Source organism: Moschus berezovskii, chromosome 6, assembly GCF_049115385.1.
Source record: "Moschus berezovskii isolate FMDL1 chromosome 6, NW_MosBer_1.0, whole genome shotgun sequence".
NCBI lineage: Eukaryota > Metazoa > Chordata > Mammalia > Artiodactyla > Moschidae > Moschus > Moschus berezovskii.
Window position 1 is genome coordinate 117,718,782 of NC_142465.1, and position 20,650 is coordinate 117,739,431.

The 20,650-nt window shown below is 54.9% G+C and overlaps 1 protein-coding gene across 2 annotated transcripts; it reads left to right on the forward strand.

The window, feature by feature from the left end:
- The first annotated feature begins 78 nt into the window (after nt 1–78).
- Nucleotides 79–19,918, forward strand: BIK (BCL2 interacting killer). Of its 2 annotated transcripts, none has more exons than XM_088837545.1 (5): nt 79–401; nt 16,483–16,632; nt 17,863–17,994; nt 18,668–18,785; nt 19,402–19,918. In XM_088837545.1, the coding sequence occupies exons 1-5, from the start codon at nt 79–81 to the stop codon at nt 19,480–19,482; spliced, it is 804 nt and encodes a 267-aa protein (XP_088693671.1). In that variant the 3' UTR covers nt 19,483–19,918. The 2 variants fall into 2 exon arrangements, with proteins under 2 accessions (XP_088693671.1, XP_088693670.1); XM_088837544.1 differs by having other exon boundaries at nt 17,887–17,994; nt 19,402–19,916.
- Nucleotides 19,919–20,650: the final 732 nt, after the last annotated feature.

The window sequence follows — 20,650 nt, forward strand, 5'->3', positions numbered from 1 at the left end:
GCATCGGACCCGAGGGCAGGGCTGCTAGCCCAGGGCCGCGACGGCGCGGCCACCCAAAAAAAAAAAAAAGGAAAAAGAATGGGGGTGGTGGAAGATGGCGTCGGGCACCGGTCCCCGCCGGCCCCGGGGTGCCGGGGCGCCGCGCACCGGCCAGGGGGCCCGAGCCCGGCCGGACGCAGGGCGTGGGGAAGTCCGGAACAGGAACTGCGCGCCGGGCGGGCGCGGCGCTCTCTGCCTGCCCACGCCGGGGCAGGTGCGCCCCGCGGGGAAGGCGCCAGGGCCGCCGGTGCAAAGCAGGGACCGCCGGGCGCGCCCCATCCGGGGACCGCGAGGCGTCCCGCCGCCAGCCCCGCGCGGCCAGGACCAGCCCCGAGGGGCTCCGGGCTCCCCACCTCCTGGGTGTGAGTCTTTTTATAAACCGTTAATTGTAACTATAGTTTTCGCCAGGACGTTGTCGGGCTCCCCACCTCCTGGGTGTGAGTCTTTTTGTAAACCGTTAATTGTAACTATAGTTTTCGCCAGGACGTTGTTCTTGCCGCTGCTGCTATTGTAGCGTTTTCCGAGCACCTATACGGCTTGGTTTCCTTCCTAAGCTTCGCTGCAGCTCCCCGGGAAGGGAGGGTTATGGCTTTATCCTTACCACGTTAGGGAGGGCTCTGTGCTGGCCGGCCTCCAAGGAGTGGAGTCCTCCTTGTACCGATGGAGAAACTGAGCCTGATTTCAGGAGGCATTATAGATGCTGTCTAGCTAAAAAGCCCAGCGCTGTTTCCTAGAAGCCAAGCCAAGCTCTCCACTCAGCCACTTTCTGGTTGTGTTGTCTTTGCTGAGTTCTGGCACCCCTGAGCCTCAGTTGCTTGTTCTGTAAAATGGGTCCATGAGGTTTCCCACCAGGACTGAAGGAACACCACCCCCGAGTGTTGGTGGCCGTTAGTGACTTCCCAGAGTTAGCTCTTTATTTCTACTTATTCTGGGCATGCCCTTGGAATGAGTTCTTAGGAGGAGTGGCACATTTGGGGCGATTGGCACCTGATGCATCAGTGGCCGGGATCCCGGCCTTAGCACTGGGCTGGTGGTGTTGGCCTTCCCCACGGTCTCCTCTCCCCTCCCTTCTCAGTCCAGGATTTGGGGATTTCCCACCATCTTAACCTCAAGGTCACCGTGGCTTCTCCAGCCTTACCAACATTAGATTGTACAAGTTTACTTTTGCTTGTGTTTGCTTTGGGAGGAGTGGGGTCTGGGGAGAGTGGCTTCTGGGGGGCAGTGCCTTGGAATGTCCTTCAGGCGGGAAACATTTTTAATGTACCCTCTAAGATGGCTGCCAGGTGACTTTATTTTATTTTGTGGGAACTATATCAGCAGGAATATTTCTCTAAGCACCAGAGATTCTGTGAGCCTTCCATGGGAGCGGGTGAGGTCTAAAATAAGTGGAGTGATGTACTTCAGCACCGCCCCTATGGATGCCAGACTCAATTGCTTCCTCCTCTGAGAAGCCTTCTGTGAATACCTGATCTAGAGCCGCAGCCCTCCCACTGTTCCTGGGGGTTCCTCTGGCCTAAAGCTCTATTTTTTTTTTTTTTGGATAAGTAAGAAGTGAATTTATTTAGAGAGATAAACATACCATAGACAGAATAGAGTCTGTCTCAGCAAGATCGGCCTTGGGAGAGATATATTCTACTGACAGTGTGGGCTGGCCTAGGATTTTACATTATTGTTTTCAGGACTTCTCAAGACAGTGTGAAAATTACACGTGCTCACTTAGTATGATTTACACAAACCTGTAGCTCCATTGGAACAGGAATTTATTTATTTCTTTTTCTTTTTGGCCATGCCACACAGCTTGTGGGATCTTAGTTCCCCGACCAGGGATCAAATCTGAGCCCCTTGGCACTGGAAGTGCAGAGTCTTAACCACTGGACCACCAGGGAAGTCCCAGAACAGGAATTGAGAAAGATTACACTAGAGTATCCCCGTGCCCATCACAACCTGGGCACTCTGGGAAGAAGCTGGTTAGAGCGTCTAAACATAGCTGGTTGTATGTGTCAATATATTTATTGTAAGTTTTATTAGGTGGTCAGTGGGAATAGAAACTGTGCTTCCCTGGTGGCTCAGACAGTAAAGAATCTGCCTGCAATGCGGGACACCTGAGTTCCTTCCCTGGGTTGGGAAGATCCCCTGGAGGGGAGAGCATGGCAGTCCTCTCCAGTCTTCTTGCCTGGAGAATCCCCATGGACAGAGGAGCCTGGCGGGCCACAGTCCATGGGGTCACAGAGTCAGACACGGCTGAGTGAGTGAATGCAAGCGCAGATACAGACCTTGAGCTACAGAGAAAGGAGGGAGCAGTGTTTGTCCGTTTTCTCATGTCTGGTCGTCTAGGAAATGGACGGGGGTCCCCGGTGAACGGCTCCATCCACCAGTGAGTCTTGACCCTGACCTCCGAGGTGTTTCCCCCTCTCCCTGGAAAGCATCCTGTTTTTAGTGATCCCATTAAGTTTGTAGACAATTAATGGCTTCTGGCTTCCCCTCCCGTTGCTGTAGTGGATCCCACGAGAGTCGGGCTGTTTTTCTCTTGGCCCAGAACAATTCTTCGGTGTTTCAAGGAAGTTCCCGGCACGCTTGGGTTTTGTTGTCGGCGGCCACCAGGAAGCCTGCAGCGGGTCTGAGTGGACGTGTGCGGCCGGCGCTTTGTCCTGCCGTGGGTTGGTTGGGGCTGGGCCCTGGGCGAAATACAGAATGTAAGCAAATAAGTCCCCGGCCCGAGTCCCTCGCTGGCCTGGAGGGGGGCAGGAGAGGCCGGGCCTGGTGGTCAGGGCCCTGGGGCGGGCTTGGGGAGGGCAGCTGATTTCCCTAGTGTCAATATTGGGCTGTGACAACACAAAACACCCGCTGGGCCTTGCCAGGAGCTGCCTGGTAAACCTGTTTTTCTGGAGGTGGGAGAAGACACGGGGTCACCCAGAGTCTGAGAGGAGAGGCATGCTTGGGGCCGGAGCGGGCAGCCCACCTGGCTCTCTGGGCAGAGGCCCTGGGTCTGGCATGGAACTCAGCGAAGGCTTGGAGGCCAATCAGGGAGATGGGCGGATTTCCCATTTGCAGACAATGACGCATCCGGGAAATCCCAGCGGTGAACCGGGTGGGCGTGCACCTCTGCTGAGCTTCAAGTTCATGGAACAAGAGCCTCCCGTTAGTGAGCACTGACTGTATACCAGCGGTCCCCAGTCCTTCTGGCACCAGCGACTGGTTTCCACGGACGACGGGGGAGGGGATGGTGTGGGGATGGTTCGAGCAGCTGCACTGGTTGTGTGCTTTCTTTCTGTTATTGTTACATCGTGATATAGAATGACATCATCATATAGCTCGCCATCATGCAGAGTCAGTGGGAGCCCTGAACTTGTTTTCCTGAGCTCAGGTGGCCATGCGGGCGTCGGGGAGCGGCTGTAGGTATGGATGAGGCTTTGCTCTTTCACCTGCCGCTCACCTCCTGCTGGGCGGCTGGGTTGCTAACAGGCCACCGTGCACCTATCTGCGTTTGCGGCCCAGGGGTTGGGGGACCCCTGCTGTATGCCACGCATGCAACCTCTGCCTCCTCTCAAAAGCTGAGCGCGTCCAGTCCAGCGTGCCCTGGCCAGGAGTTGACTCTCCTGGGAGCCCAGTCCCTTCCTTCTGTTGGACCTTGGATTATCTGGTTCCCTTGGGCTGTCCTCATTCACTAGTTCCTGCTCTGAGCCAGGGCAGACAGACAGGTAAACATTTAAGGAGACTGTCATGGGCTGTGTGCCTAATCCAGGTCTGTTTACACAGGGTGCTGGGTTAGGAGCAATTAATTCTGTCCTGGGAGGAGGTGAGTTCTGGGCCTGGAGGAAGAAGCAGGTCCCTGATGCCACCCTGGGGAGGTAGCGGGAGGTGGAAGGGTGGGCTTGAGGGTGTGCAGAGAGAGGAGTAGGCAGCCCAGCTCTGTCCCAGGAAAGGGGAGCCCCCAAGGCTGCCGACTAGAGGGGTCTGTGTCCACGTCTGGTAAGTGGTTGAGACCGTGTAGCACTGGGGAGACCCACAACTGTCTGGAAGGAAGGAAACCGTGAGGGCCACGTCTCTCCGAGCCCCTAGTGTCTGGACGCAGGAGCACGCAGTCCTTCGTGTAAATTCTTACGAACTTTAATTGAAGTGTATTTGCTTTACAGTATTGTGTCAGTTTCAGGTATACAACAAAGTGATTTGGATATATGTATATGGATATATATATAATCTTTTCTGTTAGGTTATCACAGGACACTGAATGTCGTTTCCTGCGCTATATAGTAAGTCCTTGTTTGGTTTATATGTGGTAGTGTAGCTCTGTTAATCTGACACTCCTGATTTATACTCCCTCTTTCCCCATTGGTAAACATGAATTTTCTATGCCTGAGTCTCTTCAGTAAATGAGTTTATTTGTACTGTTTCAGATTTCACATATAAGTGATATCAATTGTCTTTCCCTGTTTGAGAATGATAATCTCTAGGTTCATACATGTTGCTGCAAATGGCAATAGTTCATTCTTTTTGGGAAAAAAAGTGAAAGTTGGTTGCTCAGTCGTGTCTGACTCTTTGCGATCTCATGGACTGTAGCCTACCAGGCTCCTCTGTCCATGGAATTCTCCAGTGAAGAACACTGGAGTGGGTTGCCAATTCATTCTCCAGGGGATCTTCCCAACCTAGTGATTGAACCTGGGTCTCCCGCATTGCAGGCAGATTCTTTACTGTTTGAGCCGCAGGGAAGCCCTCATTCTTATTATGACTGAGTAATATTTCATGTGTGTGTCTGTTAGGGGGGCGATTTCCCAGGTGTGTGTGGGCTTCTCAGGTGGCTCAGCAGAAAAAGAGTCCGCCTGCAATGCAGGAGATGCGGGTTTGATCCCTGAGTCGAGAAGTTCCCCTGGAGAAGGTAATGGCAGCCCAACCCACTCGGACATGACCTCACAACTTAACAACAGCAACATACACACACAGGCATGCCACATATTAAATTAATCACCTGTTGATGGGCGCCTGGATTGTTTCCATGTCCTGGCTATTGGAAATAGCACTACTGAGGACGAGTTTTCATCTCTTCTAGATATGTGCCTAGGAATGGGGTTGCTGGATCATATGGTAGCTCTGTTTTTAATTTTTTAAGGAAACTCCACACTGTTGTCCATAGTGGCTGTACCAATTTACATTCCCACCGACAGTGTAGGAGGATTCCCTTTTCCCCACACTCTCTTCAGCATTTATTGTTTGACATACAGCCTTTTTAAACGTATGCGGCAGACCCAAGCAGTACCTTGGCACCTGTTCTTTTTCTAATGGAGATGGGGAAGCCCAGGGTCCCTTTTAGGTGGCAACAAGGACGCGGTCCACCGGGATCCCCTCCAGACTGGCCTTGCAAGGTCTCTGCACTGTGTTTCCCCCACCTGTTTCCTCCTCACTTCACTGAAGTGTGTATTCTAACAAAGACCGCAGTCTGGGTGGTTCATAAGCCACAGATACTTATCTCTCACTGTTCTGGATGCTGGAAGTCCAAGGTCAGGGTGCCACAAACTTCCTGTATCCCCAGTGGAGGGTGTGACGGGAGCACTCCTGGACCTGGTTTAGAGGAGTCCTAACCCATTGGAGAAGGAAATGGCAACCCACTCCAGCGTTCTTGCCTGGAGAATCCCAGGGACGGGGGAGCCTGGTGGGCTTCTGTCTATGGGGTCACACAGAGTCGGACACAACTGAAGTGACTTAGCAGCAGCAGCAGCAACCCATTGGAAAAGACTCTGATGCTGGGAAGGATTGGAGGCGGGAGGAGAAGGGGACAACAGAGAATGCGATGGCTGGATGGCATCACTGACTCGATGGACATGAGTCTGAGTGAACTCCGGGAGTTGGTGATAGACAGGGAGGCCTGGCGTGCTGTGATTCATGGGGTCGCAAAGAGTCGGTCACGACTGAGCGGCTGAACTGAACTGAACCCATTAGCAATGGCAACCCACTCCAGTACTCTCGCCTGGAAAATCCCACGGACGGAGGAGCCCGGTAAGCTGCAGTCCATGGAGTCGCGAAGAGTTGGACACGACTGAGAGACACTTTCACTTTTAACTTCCAGGCGTTGGAGAAGGAAATGGCAACCCACTCCAGTGTTCTTGCCTGGAGAATCCCAGGGACGGAGGAGCCTGGTGGGCTGTCTATGGGGTCGCACAGAGTCGGACACGACTGAAGCGACTTAGCAGCAGCAGCAACAACAACCCATTAGCAGAACCTTCGGGATCTCCTTGCCTCCCTGGGCCCTCCTCTCCTTCTCCCATCACAGGCATTAGGTTTTACACAGAGGAATTTGGGGCGGGCAGAAACTTTCAGACCTCAGCCAACTGGTTTAAAGCCAATTTCAAAATCTGTTGTCAAGAGAATTGTTCATCTGTTACACTTTCTCTTCAGTTTTTTTTTTTAATGGATATTTGAGCGGGAAAGAACAGAAAAGAATCTGTCCCCAGTGCTTGTTTAGTGAGTGAAGAATTAGGGGGTCCAGCGGGGCTTTTGGCTAAGATCAAGTGTAGTGTGGGGAATTTCCTGGTGGCTCAGTGGTAAAGAATCCACCTGCCAATGCAAAGAGAAGCATATTGGATCCCTGGGTTGGGAAGATCCCCCTGGAGGAGGAAATGGCAACCCGATCCAGTTATTCTTGCCTGGGAAATCCCATGGACAGAGGAGCCTGGTGGGCTACAGTCCAGGGGGTTGCAAAGAGTCAGACATGACAGCAACTGAACACAGGAGCTAAGGAATTTGTCCAGAGTGCCACAGCCAAGCTGGATCAGAACCCAGGTGGGCCCGCAGCCCAGGGCCCCTTGACTCGGAGTTTTCCTTCATAAATAACGCGTAACCAGTGAGGTGTAAACACATCTCAGAACAGGTTCCATGTCTTGCTCCTGTCAATCAGAGCTAACCATGACTTCTTTCCATGATATGCAGAGGCCCACCTCCTTCCATTTTAGAGGCGGCCAACCTGCCAGGTTGGGAGGAGAAGGGGGCACTGGTTTTGCATCGCTCTTTCCACTGACATTCCTGAGATCCTTGGGCCAGGCCCTGGGGACCTGGAGCCCAGTCATCCCACAGCAGCTTTGGCCAAGAGTGTGTCCTGGAGTTGGGGCCGGATTTCATGGAGCTCCTCCGCTTAAGTGGGCGACAAACCCGTCACTGTTCATTTTTGTTTGTTTGTTTGCTTTAGCTCCACTCAGAATATTATTTTAAATTAATTTTGGCTGCACTGGAGTTGTTTGGGCTTAGTTGCCCCGAGGTATGTTGGATCTTCCCAGACCAGGAAACAAACCCATGTCCCCCTGCATTGGCAGGCAGCTTCTTATCCACCAGGGAAGTCCAGAACATTTTTAATAAAATGTTCGCACATTTCTTAAAACAAAAAAAAAGTATTCATCTTACAAATTGTCCTGCAATCCAAATATTCAGTAGCTTGGAAAATAACGTTTAGAAAACAAAAACCAATCTAAAAGACGGATTAAAACCTCTAGAACAGTACAGGCTTTATATGGCTCTGATTTTACAGTTTTGTTATTGCATCATCAGTGTCAGAAATCTGTTCCTTCAGCTGGCTTCATTGCTCAGGAGTTAAAGAAGTACCTTTTCTTCCCGGTTTTATTTCACCTTCCTGCTGCTGCTGCTGCTAAGTCGCTTCAGTTGTGGCCGACTCTGTGCGACCCCAGACGGCAGCCCACCAGGCTCCCCCGTCCCTGGGATTCTCCAGGCAAGAACACTGGAGTGGGTTGCCATGTCCTTCTCCAATGCATGAAAGTGAAAGTGAAAGTGAGGTCGCTCAGTCGTGTCCAACTCTTCGCGACCCCATGGACTGCAGCCTACCAGGCTCCTCCATCCATGGAATTTTCCAGGCAAGAGTACTGGAGTGGGTTGCCATTGCCTTCTCCACCAGATCCATCCAATAGTCTTTCACAGCCCTTCACTGTTCTAACCCTTAGTTAGTCTGGAGGGAGGCTGGACTCAGTAGATGCAAATCAAAAGGGCGTGAGGTTACTGAGCTTTAAACTACAGGACCCGAGAGGGCAAGCCTTTGCCTGAGGCCACCCCAGCTGGAAGCCAAGTTGGATTTCTCACTCTCTCTTTTGTTTAATATATATTATTCTTATCTAATTATTTGGCTGCGCCTGGTCTTGGCATGCGGAATCTGTTTCCCTGATCTGGGATCGAACCCAGGCCCTCTGCATCGGGAGCTCGAAGTCTTAGCCCCTGGACCCCCAGGGCAGTCCCGAGGTTGGATCTCTTGCAGTGTCCGCACCTGGTTCAAGGTGGCCCGGGTCAGTACCTGCGCCAGACTTCAAGGCGGAGGGCTGGGATGCTCTGTGACTCCGCGCACTGCAGCACCGCCAGGCTCCTCCGTCCATGGGCTTTCTCCAGGCAAGACTACTGAAGCAGGCTGTCACGCTGCTGGCGTCCAACTCCTACGCTGAATTTCCAGCCTTTTGCTTAAATTACCTTTCCGGAGACTTCTCCGGTGGTCCAGTGGCTAAGGTTCTGGGCTCCCAAAGCAGGAGGCCTGGGTTCCATCCCTGGTCAGGGAACTAGATCCCACATGCTGCAACTAGAAGGTTCTATGTGCCACAACCAAGGCCTTGCAGCCAAATAAACAAATATTGGGGAAAAATACCTCTCCCTCCTCTCGCCTTCCCCTCCCCTCCCTCCTGCCTCTCCTCCCCACCCCCTTGTTTCTCCATCACTTAAGGGAAGTGAGCCCCGCCCACCAGCTGCTTCGGGCATCTGCAGGTTCCTAAGTCTGGCCTCCCCTGCCAGGTGGGGAGGGCGTGGGTGGGGTGGGGGCTGGGACGGGTTGGATGCTTGATTCCTGAAATAGACCTTGAAGACAAACATCACCCTTTCAGAACGAAAATTGAGGCGATGAACTGGAAACGATTATTTTTGCTTGATTTTTTGAATCAGTGAGACTAGCACTAATATTCAAGAAGACAAACATTTAGAGTTAGGAAAAGTTAGGTCTCCTTACTTTTGTCCCAGAGAGGCCCCTTCCCCTCTTTCCTGATCTGTCTCTTTTGGGAGATGGGTCGGTGCAGATAGAGGTGTTTGTCTTTTATTTTTTAACACACGTATGTAGCACAGAAGGCAGGCGGAGGAGGGGCGACCGAGGCTGAGATGGTTGGATGGCGTCACCGACTCAATGGACACGCGTTTGAGCAGACTCCAGGGGATAGTGAAGGACAGAGGAGCCTGGCATGCTGCAGTCCACGGGGTGGCAAAGAGTCAGACACCTTGGCCACTGAACAATAATAACACAGCACAGTTAATCTGTGTTCCCCGCTGTATTCACGCGCCTTCAAGATCTTGGCGCAGCGGTACCTGCCAGGTACATGCAGGCTGCATGGAGGACACATTTCTAGAAATCAAAGGGCTTGTGAGCTTGTGACTTTGATAGACACTGTCAAACTGACCCCCAGAGAAGAAGGGACTAGCGTTCTCTCACTGTCTTCTGGATCTGTTGATTCCTTAACCAGCTATGGATCCTCCTGCTCCCGCGAGGTGGCAGAAAACGGGCAACCATTGCATCTTTCAATGCTCTTCGCAACCCTGGAGGCTGTGCAGAACTCTCTCTGAGCTGGGTGACTTGAGTTAGGTGACTGCTCCTGGTCTCACAGCAGTGACAGAGCTAGGACAGGAACCTGCGTCTGTCCTGCCCAAGTCAGGGCTTTTCTGCTTGATGCTGTGGGCACTGAGTGCTTTGTACGCCAGGGCATTGGGGGGGCCATGTGTGTGGGGGGGCCTCCGAAGGAAAAGACTGGGGGTCAGGGCTTTGTATCTGGGTCCAGAGCATCCACAGGCCTGGCCCCGAGGACTCACTTACCAGAGGGGGCCTCACCTGTTCCTGCTTTGCTGCAAGGCCCTCGGGGACATGGGGAAGGTTGGGCTGGGGGCGACTCAGGGTTCACACCCCACAAAGCGGGGGCAGCTGTTTCCATCCCAGGGTGAGTGTAGAAGAGGCACACCCGTGACACTGCAGCCTGGCCGGTCCAGAGCCTCCACCTCCTCCTTCCCAGCCCTGCAGGCGTCCTCGTGACTGTGGGGGCAGCGAGGTTCAATTTGCATCCTGAGATCCAGCGGAAAATGGGTTTCCACTGAGCATGTAGGAGGGTGAGTGTGGGCTGCTGCCTGCGTGGGTGTGCCTTCCTTTCCACCAAAGAAGGGTTTTAAACTCCTCCTTTGCAAATACGCTGGGAAAAAAATAGACGCTTGAAACCAGTCCAGGCTCCTGGATCTGCAGCTGCAGTGACGTCAGTTCTCGCCCCCGTTTAGTCACTCGACAAGCATTTATCTGCCCGGTGCTGTGGGCTGGGAAGCAGGGATTAATGACGATAGTGACGGCAGTTCCTTTTCTTTTTTAACTTTTGTTTGGCTGCACCACAGGGCTTGCAGGATCTTAGTTCCTCAGCTAGGGATGGAACCCCGGGCCCCCTGCAGGGTAAGCTCCGAGTCCCAACCACTGGACCACTAGGGAAGTCCCAGCTCCTCTTTGTCCCCTGTGGAATGGCTCTTGCTGGTGTCCTCATTGAGGAGTGAGGGAGCTGGGCACAGGGGTTGCCCCCAGGATACCCAGTGGGGGCCAACAGGGGTGTCGGAGGAGACCGAGCATGGCCAGCGGCACTGCCCAGGTGAAGACTGGAGGCCTGCCATGTCTGAGCACGCACTCTTTAGTGTGGTGGGAGCCGGGTTAGGATTGGGGCGGCAGGGCTAAGGTGACCAGGGGGAGAAGCCGCTCCTGGTAGTGTCCTCTGAGGGGCCTGGGGAGCGATGGAGGGGGTGGAGGGGTCAGATCTGAGGCTGCTGCATGGAGATCAGATTGGAACCCCCAGAAGGAGACGTGCCAGATGGGCCGGGCCCAGCCCTCAGCCTCCGCTGGAGTGAGGGGGCCGCTGGGAGGGACCAGCTCTGGGGGGCTGATGTAAAGCCCCTGCCCCATTCTCGGCCACACTGTCCTTGCTCAGGTCTAGAGCCCCAAGGCCAGCCTAGGTCTGCTTGTCGATTCTCCCCCGTTAGTACCAGCCAGAATCATTGCGCTGACCAGGGTAAAAAGACTAAGGACTTGAATTTCTTCTCTTCTCTTATTAATAGATGCAGGGTTAAGTGGGGAGCACTTTAATCCGTGTACAGGGCTTAAATCAGTGCTTGAGAATAGTTGACACCCAAACAGCAGCCAGGATTATAAGACAGTTAGTGCTGGCTCTTTTTTAAGAAAATATTCTTTATTTGGCTGCACTGGGTCTTACTTGTGGCATGTGGAATCTTTAGTCCCCTGACCCGGGATCGAACCTGGGCTCCTTGCATTGGGAGTGCAGAGTCTTAACCACTGGACCCCCAGGGAAGTCTCTAGTGCTGGTTCTTGCCTGGAAAAGGAACCCTATTAGCGTGGGACCATTGTGCCTATATAGCAGATAAGGAAACAGGTTCTTGCCCAAGATCTCACTGCAAGTGAGTGGTTGGTTAGGACGTCAATTGTTTTGGAGCATCAGGGCAAGGCTCAGATGATGATCAAGGGAGGAGGAGAGTCTGGTGTCTATCCCAGGCCAGCTCTGATCAGAGAGGTCCAGAAGGGTCTGACCCACATGAAGGTGCAGAAGGGGCAGGCCCTGCCCCAGACAGTTGAGTCCAGTTGGGGAGGCACCACTCATGATGCTCAGCCACCTCGAAGCTGGTCACACGCAGTGCAGGCCTCACACCTGAGCTGCCAGTCGTCACTGTCCCAGGTCAGGCACCGGCCCTGTAGGCCTCAGGGGCCCTCATCCTGTGGTACCCAAAGTGCCCAAGGATTCTAGGCATGTCTACTGGGAACCGAGGGATGTTGGGATAGTGGGTCAAGGTGAAGTTCAGGCCACTTGCCCAGTGAAGTCCCCGGCGACCCCTTACCAGCAGGGCAAGGGTGTCCAAGGGAGCACAAGCCATCTCTAGGAAGGGAACAGCCCCGTGCAGAGGGGCTTGGAGCGGGAGTGAGGGGGTAAGGGAGAAGGGAGACAGATGCAAATGAGGGCTGGGGCAGCTTTCCCTGGAAAATGGCCATTTGCATAGACACTCTAGCCTGGTGCCTGAGAGCAGCGAGAGCTCCTGGTCCGAGTTCCTGGAATGCAGGCCTAACACAAGGTCAAGTTCACTGGGCTTAGAACCTGTTTAATGTTAAAACCTGTCTCCATTTGTCTGGATCTTTTAAGTCCTTTAGTGGAATTTGTATTTATCCATAAAGGCATTTTTTGGGGGGTCACCCCCCCTGCATTGCACAGCATGCGGGATCCTAATTACCCAACTAGAGATGGAACCCTTGACCCCTGCAGTGGAAGCTGGGAGTCTCAACCACTGGATCGCCAGGGAAGTTCCTGTCCATACAGATTGTAAGCACCCTTTCTTAGATTTAAAAAAAACCTTATATTTCCTGATCAGAAACCTTATATTTCCACAGTTGTATTTCTGTTCTGTTCCGTCGCTCAGTCGTGTCCGACTCTTTGCGACCCCGTGGACTGTAGCCTACCAGGCTTCTCCGTCCATGGGATTCTCCAGGCAAGAATACTGGAGTGGGTTACCGTTTCCTTCTCCAGGGGATCTTCCCGACCCAGGGATCGAACCCGGGTCTCCCGCATTGGAGGCAGACGCTTTAACCTCTGAGCCACCAGGTACTGTCTACAATATTTTCAGGTTGTCTTTAGGAATGCGCTTGATTTTTCTGTCTTGATCTAACTTGTTAAGACTCATTTATAGAACTTTCCGGGCAGTCCAGTGGTTAAGACTCCATGGCGCAAAAAAGAAAGAAAAAAGTTTGTTGTTATCACTCTTTAGTAAGTTGTGTCCAACTCTTTGTGACCCCATGGACTGTAGCCCGCCAAGCTTCTCTGTCCATGGCATCTCCCAGGCAAGGCTATTGGAGTGGGTTGCCATTTCTTCCTCCAGACTGTCTTCCCCATCCAGGGATCAAACCTGAGTCTCCTGCATTGGTAGGCAGGTTCTTTACCACTGAGCAACCAGGGAAGCCCGAAAGAAAAAGTCTCATTTACCATTTTCACTGTAAATCTAACTTAAGTCCACTCCCCTCCCCGACCATGGTATCAATGCCCTTCCTTCCAGGGGGGTTGACCTGGGAGCAGGATTTGTGATCCTAGTTCAGCATCCCCTAATCATAAGGGGAAGGGATAAAAGTCATCCCTGTCTACAAAAGTGGCTTCAAACCATACTAGTTATGTCATCTACTCTTTTGGGCAGTGTGGCCGGTGGATCTAGACTCACTTCATAGCTTTTAACTGATAGACCCCAGAATAAACGGGTGAGGATTTAGACTCCCAGAGTGGTACCTGTGCTGGGTGTCTGTGTTGCTAACAGCCTTTTAGAGGTCTTAGAAAAGTCCCCGGGACCCCCCTGTCTGTATGTGCTGGCCTGCTGGCTTGCAGCAGGGTTGGGGTGGGGTCGCTGGCGGCGGGGGCAGCCTGCTTTCAACACTTTGCCTGCAGGCGCCCTCAGCAGGTGGCTGCACCCTTCCCCTCACCCCGCCTTAGGTGCCAGGGGCCACCCTTCTGGCTCCACCCACCAGGTCTGACCTGACAGCGCCTTTCAGCCCATGGGGGAAGGGGCTGTCCTGACAGGTGCGGCTGGCATATGTCAGACCCGGGCTCTTTTGTGGCCCCCGTGGCTGTGTTTACACGTCAGCTCTCTCCAGCCCCAGCGCCCGCGACCTGCCTTTCACGCAGGGCTTTCATCTGGAACAGATGTAAAACTGTTTCTCTCCTAGGAAACTGAAGCAGCCCATCCCTTTGATGCAGACTCTGGCCATGTAGTCCCTGTGGAACAATGATGTCCTTATGCGATTTCTTTCTCAAAGGCCAGGGTGCCCCAGACACCCAGATACCTGTCTGCGCCATCAGCTGATGTCATGTCCATCTCTGCGTGCAGCTTGGTTGCATTGTTGAGAATGACTTGTCTAGACTCGCCCGGCGACAGTGGAGGACCCGGGAAACTTCCCTGCCTGCCCACGAGCCCCTGCCTGTCTTTGCGTTTCCAGCCGTCGCCCTTTACCGCTGAGAGCACGCGCTGCGCCGTGTGTGCAGCTCCGCATCCCTGCGCTTGTGAGCCTCTTAGCCTCAGTCAGGAATGAACACTGGGCCAGCCTGGCCTGGGCAGCAAGAGGCCTGGGTGCAAACCGGTTGATTATTGATACAATTAGTTTTTTGGGGGCCACATCCATGGCATGTGGGGTCTTGGTTCCCTGACCAGCAGTGGAACTGGTGCCCCCTGCAGCGGAAGCACAGAGTCCTAGCCACGGGACTCCAGGGAAGTCCCTACCATTAATTATCATTGAAAGAATAATGGATTGAGGTGCAGAGGTCATAACAGTGCTGCTCCCCACCAGCCTGTGCTCGAAGTATTAGTACTTGGGACGCCCCTGATGGTCCAGTGGGTAGGAATCTGCCTTGCAGTGCAGGGCATGGAGGTTCGTACCCTGGTCGGGGAACGAAGATTCCACATACCTTGGAGCAACTAAACGGGCACGTCACAACTAGACAGTCTGAACACCGGAACGAAAGATCCCACGTGACACACTGAAACCCAACACCGAGCCAAATAAATGAATCCATGTTTTCAAAACTGTTTTGACACTTAAAGGAGGTTCTTTCATTCCCCAGCATTCTAGTGAGGGTGCCCCTGACACTTACCGATGAGGAAACTGTGACATCACACGGCCCCTGAGGGGAGAGCTGGGGTTTGAGCTCGGGCCCTAGTGGGACACCTCACCGATGAGGAAACTGTGACATCACACGGGCCCTGAGGGGAGAGCTGGGGTTTGAGCTCGGGCCCTAGTGGGACACCTCACCGATGAGGAAACTGTGACATCACACGGGCCCTGAGGGGAGAGCTGGGGTTTGAGCTCGGGCCCTTTGGTTCTCCATTGTGTTCTGGACCAACAGCTCTCTGATGCCGCGGGAGGTGAACTCTGGTGAGCACCAACAGAGGCCTAACCAGCTGTCACACGCGATGATGCAGACAGAGCTGCCCAGGCCCTGTCTGCTCCCTTTCAACCCCGGGTCAGGCTCTGAGACCTCACTGACCGGAAGTGGGATACAGGCCCACCGCTAGCTGCAAGGCATGCCGGGGAAAGTGAGAACAGAAGAATTAGAACTGGAGTAGATGAACACACGTCAGGGCCAGCCCAGTGAAGGCTCGTTCTGTTAGCAAGGAGCCCGGGCAGTGGAGAGGTGAGACAGTCAAGTGGAGGAAGGAGCTTATGAAACACTGGGGAAGGAGTGATCCCATTGTTTTAGTTTGGTTCTCATTAATTATCTGCTTTATACATTTTGTTGTTCAGTCCCTCAGTCGTGTCCAACTCTTTGTGACTCCATGGACCTGCAGCACACCAGGCCTCCCTGTCCATAACCATCTTCCGAAGCTTGCTCAAACTCATGTCCATTGAGTCGGTGATGCCATCCAACCATCTCATCCTCTGTCATCCCCTTCTCCTCCTGCCTTCAATCTTTCCAAGCATCATGGTCTTTTCCAATGAGTCAGTTCTTCACATCAGGTGGCCAAAGGATTGGAGTTTCAGTTTCAGCATCAGTCCTTCCAATAAATATTCAGGGTTGATTTCTTTTAGGAATGACTGGTTGATCTCTTTTAGGATTGACTGGTTGATCTCCTTGCAGTCCAAGGGACTCTCCAGAGTCTTCTCCAACACCACAGTTCAAAAGCATCAGTTCTTTGGCTCTCAACCTTCTTTATGGTCCAACTCTCACATCCATATATGACTGCTGGAAAAACCATGGCTTTGATATATGTCAATCCCAATCTCCCAGTTTATCCAACCCCGCTCCTCGGAGTGATCCTGGTTTTGACAGTGTGTGTGCCATGCTGTGCATGTGTTTAAAAACTGGCGCTATCCCTCTGGGAGCTGGCATTGTGAATGACTTCCTTGCTTAGCCTGTGATATTTGCCTTTATCTGTTCAAGGGGAGTAGCAGTAGGAAGCTGGCAGAACCCAAGGAATTGGTGCACCTGACGGAGCCCAGCCTTAGTCCACTATGACACCAGACACTTGGGTTTTTTGACTATAGGTCTCTTGGGGGAAAGTATTAGAGCCTTGCACTTATAGTCCGATTTTCTGTTTTTTGGGGGCCATGCCGTACGACTTGTGGGATCTTAGTTCCCCGACCAAGAATTGAACCCAGACCATGGCAGTGAAAGTGTTAAGTCCTAACCACTGGACTGCCAGGGAAGAAGTCCCTGAGTCTCTTTTTACAAAGGAGGAAGGAAAGACCCCTTATAAGTCTTCTCCAAATCCCCGAGAGATGGATGAGAGAGAACAGAGAGGCATGGTGACCCTCCCAGAGGCACACAGCAGAATTCATGCCAGGGGGAGCCAGGGTAGAGGTAAGGTGACTAGTGATACCCCGGATCACACACTTCTGAGCATCCAGCCCTTGTCTTTTTCTTCCAGAGAAGAAATGTATCAAGCAAGACCCCTCTCTAGAAACCTCTTTTTGTACACCTTCCTACAAAACCATGGCCCAGGCTTCCTGGATGACCAAGACTCAGGGCTTCCCGGCGTGACCAGTGTCTTGGAGTTCCACCCCGTCTCCCCCTACAGGTAGGTCCTAGTAGCCTTGGGCCCGGCCCACCCGCGTTCCTGGTCAATGACTGTGGCAGGTGGTTAGCAGAGCCCTCTGCGTTCTCCGGGCAGGGCTGCAGAGTGGAAATTCCCCAGGCGTGGTCACGGAGGCCAGCGCCCTGGGCGGAGCTGCTCACAGAGGAACCCCTCCGAGCACCCAGCATAGTCAGTCCCAGGACCGCCCTGCGGTGCCGGCCATCAGAATGACTCAAGCTCGTGGCCTTGACGGAGTGCCTCCTGGCCCTTCTGACCACAGTCACATCAAGGCCTCATAAGAGATAGATTTGGTTTTAGAGAACCAGAAGAAGGCAGCTTCAGATGCAGTTTCCAACCCCAGTGATCAAGGCAGGGAGAAGGAGACTGTCCTAGCATCAGTGCCAGGTTTCTAGAGGCTTCCCTCCCACTTCAGGCCTCGGAAAACTCTTAGCCATTAGGCTTTGGGCTTGGGCTTGGGGCTGGTTGGAATCTTAGGGATGGAGGGACTTGGAAACCTGCCCCTTTCCCCTCCTTGTAGATGGAGTTGGGGGCAGTGGCGTCCTGACTTTAACCTACCACCTGATTGCCTGCCAGCCCTCCCTAGCGTCACCATCCCCCCGCTCCCCACCCCTTCTCCGCCCAGACTGGGCAGGTGGCTAGGGCTAGGCTGGGAGGGACTTGGAGTCCGGGGAATTTCCAGCCAAGTCACCGGGTTGGAATGTGGGCAGCCCCCTGGGAGCAAGGCTGAAGCCAGCCCAGGTGCCCAGGGTGTGAATGTGAGCATCTCCGTTTCCATCCGGGAGTCAGTGGTGGGGGAGAGCCAGGTGGCCCCTCCTTTCTCAGAAGGGGTGGTGACATCAGAGGCGGGTTCGGGATCAGGGCCCGGGAAACACGTCCCAGGGCGCCTCCCTCAATCCTCCGGGGCACTCGGATTGCCTTGGAGGGGAAGGGAGACTAACTGCTGTCCCAGGCATTGAGTATCTCCCTGCCCTTCCACAAGGCGGGGGGTGGGGGGCAGGCTCCACCGGGGCAGCCCTCTCCGCAGGGCCCAGCACCTGTGCTCCAGGGAGCCCCCCTGGGGATGGGACCTCACTGGCTTCTTCTGAAGCAAAGTAGGAGCCAGAGGAGGGGGCGTGCCAGGATTCCCTGCCCCCACTCTGCTGCCCCAGCCTTGGTGGATCTGGGAGTGGGTCTGGGGGTCTGGGCATGAGGTCGCCAGCCCACCCGCCCCAGGCCCCTTTCCTTGCCTCCCCGCAGTGACAGTCCACACTATCTGGCCATGCAGCTGGCCTCCATTGCCGACGAGATGGAGCTGAGGTTGCTGCTGCCCCAGTTCGTTGAGCCCTTCTGGATGACCATGTACAGGTGACAAGCCCCACTGGGCCCAGGATGCCCGTAGACCAGAACTGGACCCCAAGGCTCCACCCCCCGGATGGGCCGGCCCAGAGCCCAGAGCCCCCTAGTCCCCGGAGCTGGCCTGGGCCACAGACTCCAGTGCCCGTCTCTCCCCTCTATCCTCAAGCCAAGACAGCCCCTTTCCAGAAGAGTCTTGACTGAAGATGACAGGAAGTGCTCAGGGAGCCGGGATGGAGCTCCGTGCCCAGCTTTATGGGCAGAGCCTTCTGCGTGGGGGAGGGGGTTCTTGCAGGAGGACTCAGCTGCCAGCATTTGCCAGCTTCCCTGCGGGTTCTCAGAACCTGGCAGACTTGCCCGGGTGAGACCAGAGAGCCTTGACTACCAAAGGCCAGGATGCAGGCTGGCAGGGGTCTTGGTGTCCAGGGAGGCAGCCTGCCTTAGAGCAGCCCGGGTCTCTCTCGGAACACGACTGCTCCTGCACCAGCCTCTGGGGCCCGTGAGCGGTGGGGCATTGTCCAGCTCCCAGGACGCAAGTCCAGATCCCCACCGGGGTAAATTTAGAACCAGAGGGCCAGGAGGCAGTGGGTGAGGGGACAGGCCCTGTCCTCCCCAGCGGGCCCCTGTGGGCCACCTCTTGCCCCTGTTCCTGCGTAACGGCTCTGCCCCCTTTTCTGTCTTGCAGCCTGTTTCTCCCCTACAGCCACGTAGGGCTCAGGGATGTTCTGAGAAGCTTCATGGCTGCTTTCACCAACCTCAGGGAGAACCGAAGGCTCTGGAGCTTCCTGACTCTCAGGGACCGGGTAAGCGAGCCTTGAAGATCTGACCTTGACTTCCGTCCGGTGAGTGGTGACTGCTCTGGAGCAGCTGCTCGGGGCTCACCCTCTCTGGATGTCACTCCCGACTGTCTCGTCTTGCCTGCTCCCCAGGGGCCTCTGGGTTTGAGGCTGTGGTTCCTGGGCTGGATGCACGCATCTGCTTCCTCGCCTGGGCTGTGTTTTCCCCCCTCTGCCAGGGATTGCCTTCATCAGGCAGACTGGCTGCTCAGTTGCCTCTCGTCCCGACGAGCAGCTTTCCGGACACCCCCCCCCATCAGTGCAGCCGAGCGCCCCAGTCCACTGTGTCACAGCACACCCGTTTTCCCGGCAGCCCGGCAGCCCGCACTGGCTGGCCTCCTCTCCTGCCACACCCTCAGGGCCACGGTCCTCTCCTACCCGTCCCGTGTTTCTCATCTTTCCGGTCACCCCGTCCCAGACCCCTCCAGTCCTTCCTGCGGCCCCCACGTTACCCGACGACTCCCCGCACCACCCCCGTCCCTACCCCACCTGGCTGGTTCCGCGTGTCCACAGGGCGGGGGGTTGAACGGGCGGGCCTCCTGCCCAGGGGAGGCCCTCACCTGTCGCCACCTTTGTCCCTCAGGTGTCACCCCGCCTGTGGCCCGAGCTGGCGCGGTCCCTGCTGCTGGTGGCGATGCTCAGCTGGGGGTGCTGCCTCCACTGACCCAGCGGCTGCTCAGTGTGGGGGTGGGCTGGCCCCTCCCCCTCGACCACCACCCTGGCGGTGGCCCTGTTTTGGTTTTGTTGTCTTTTAACTGTTTTCTGATGATGCCTTTTTTTAAAATATTTAAATTCTGAGTGCTGGGACACTGAGGTTCATACTAGTTCTTTTCCTTGTTTTTTTTTTTTTTTGTAAGAGAAATGAATTTATTATACCTCTGGGGTCGTTACTGGTTAATGACCCACTCTCCCAGCCCCAGCCCACTCTGCGGAGCCTCCCTCTCACGGGTTGGTCGAACAGGGGGCAGCGGGGGGGAGTGCTGGTCACACCCCCGTGTCTGGGATGCCTGTGGCACAGAGAATCTGCTGGAATAGATTTCTGCGGGGCGAGGAGAGATCAATAAAATGTTGGTTTCCAGCCAGTCTCTGGTCCTCTCTGGGGGTCGGTGGGCTGCGTCCTGCTGGTGGGGTGTCCGGGAGGCCTGGGCGTGCTCTGGGCCACCAGTGCGCCTGCGGTACCACCAGGCTCCCAGCTCCTTCCTGCACCTTCCATGGCTGGCGTGCTGTTTGGCCCACACGAGCTGGATTACTCCATCTGCCTTAGTGCCTGAAGCCTGCTGTTAGGGATCCCTTCCTTTGGGCTGTCAGTGTCTCTTACAATCGGGCCACCTGCCCTCCTTGCGTCTGCTCATCCAGGGCTCCCTGCTGGGGATCGTCACATCCGCAGGGTGCGGAGAGGGGGCTGGGCAGGCGCACCCGGGGTAGGAAGCCAGGCCCTCACCCTGCGGGCTCAGCCCACCCCAGAGCTGACCCAGGGGTGGTTTCTAACCCTGTGGGGCTGGCCCTCTTTTCCCTGGTGCTGTCTCTCTCCACCCCCTCGTGCCAGCCCTGGGCTGGGGTGAGCCACCTTCCAGCTCCCCCACCCCTGCTCCATTCCCCGGCCCTCAGCATCTTCTGCGGTCTCGTCCTCCACCCCCTCCAGGACTCAGGGATGGTGAGTCTTACACTCACCCCCACTTGGCCCCGGAGCTGACCCAGTATGTACAGCTACCCCCCCACCTTCCAGCAGGCTGGTCAGACCCTGCCCGCCATCCCCCAACCCCCCCACCCCACACACCTTCCAACCCTCGTGACTGTAGGGACTGCCTTGCCCCCAGGCCTTATGCCACAGC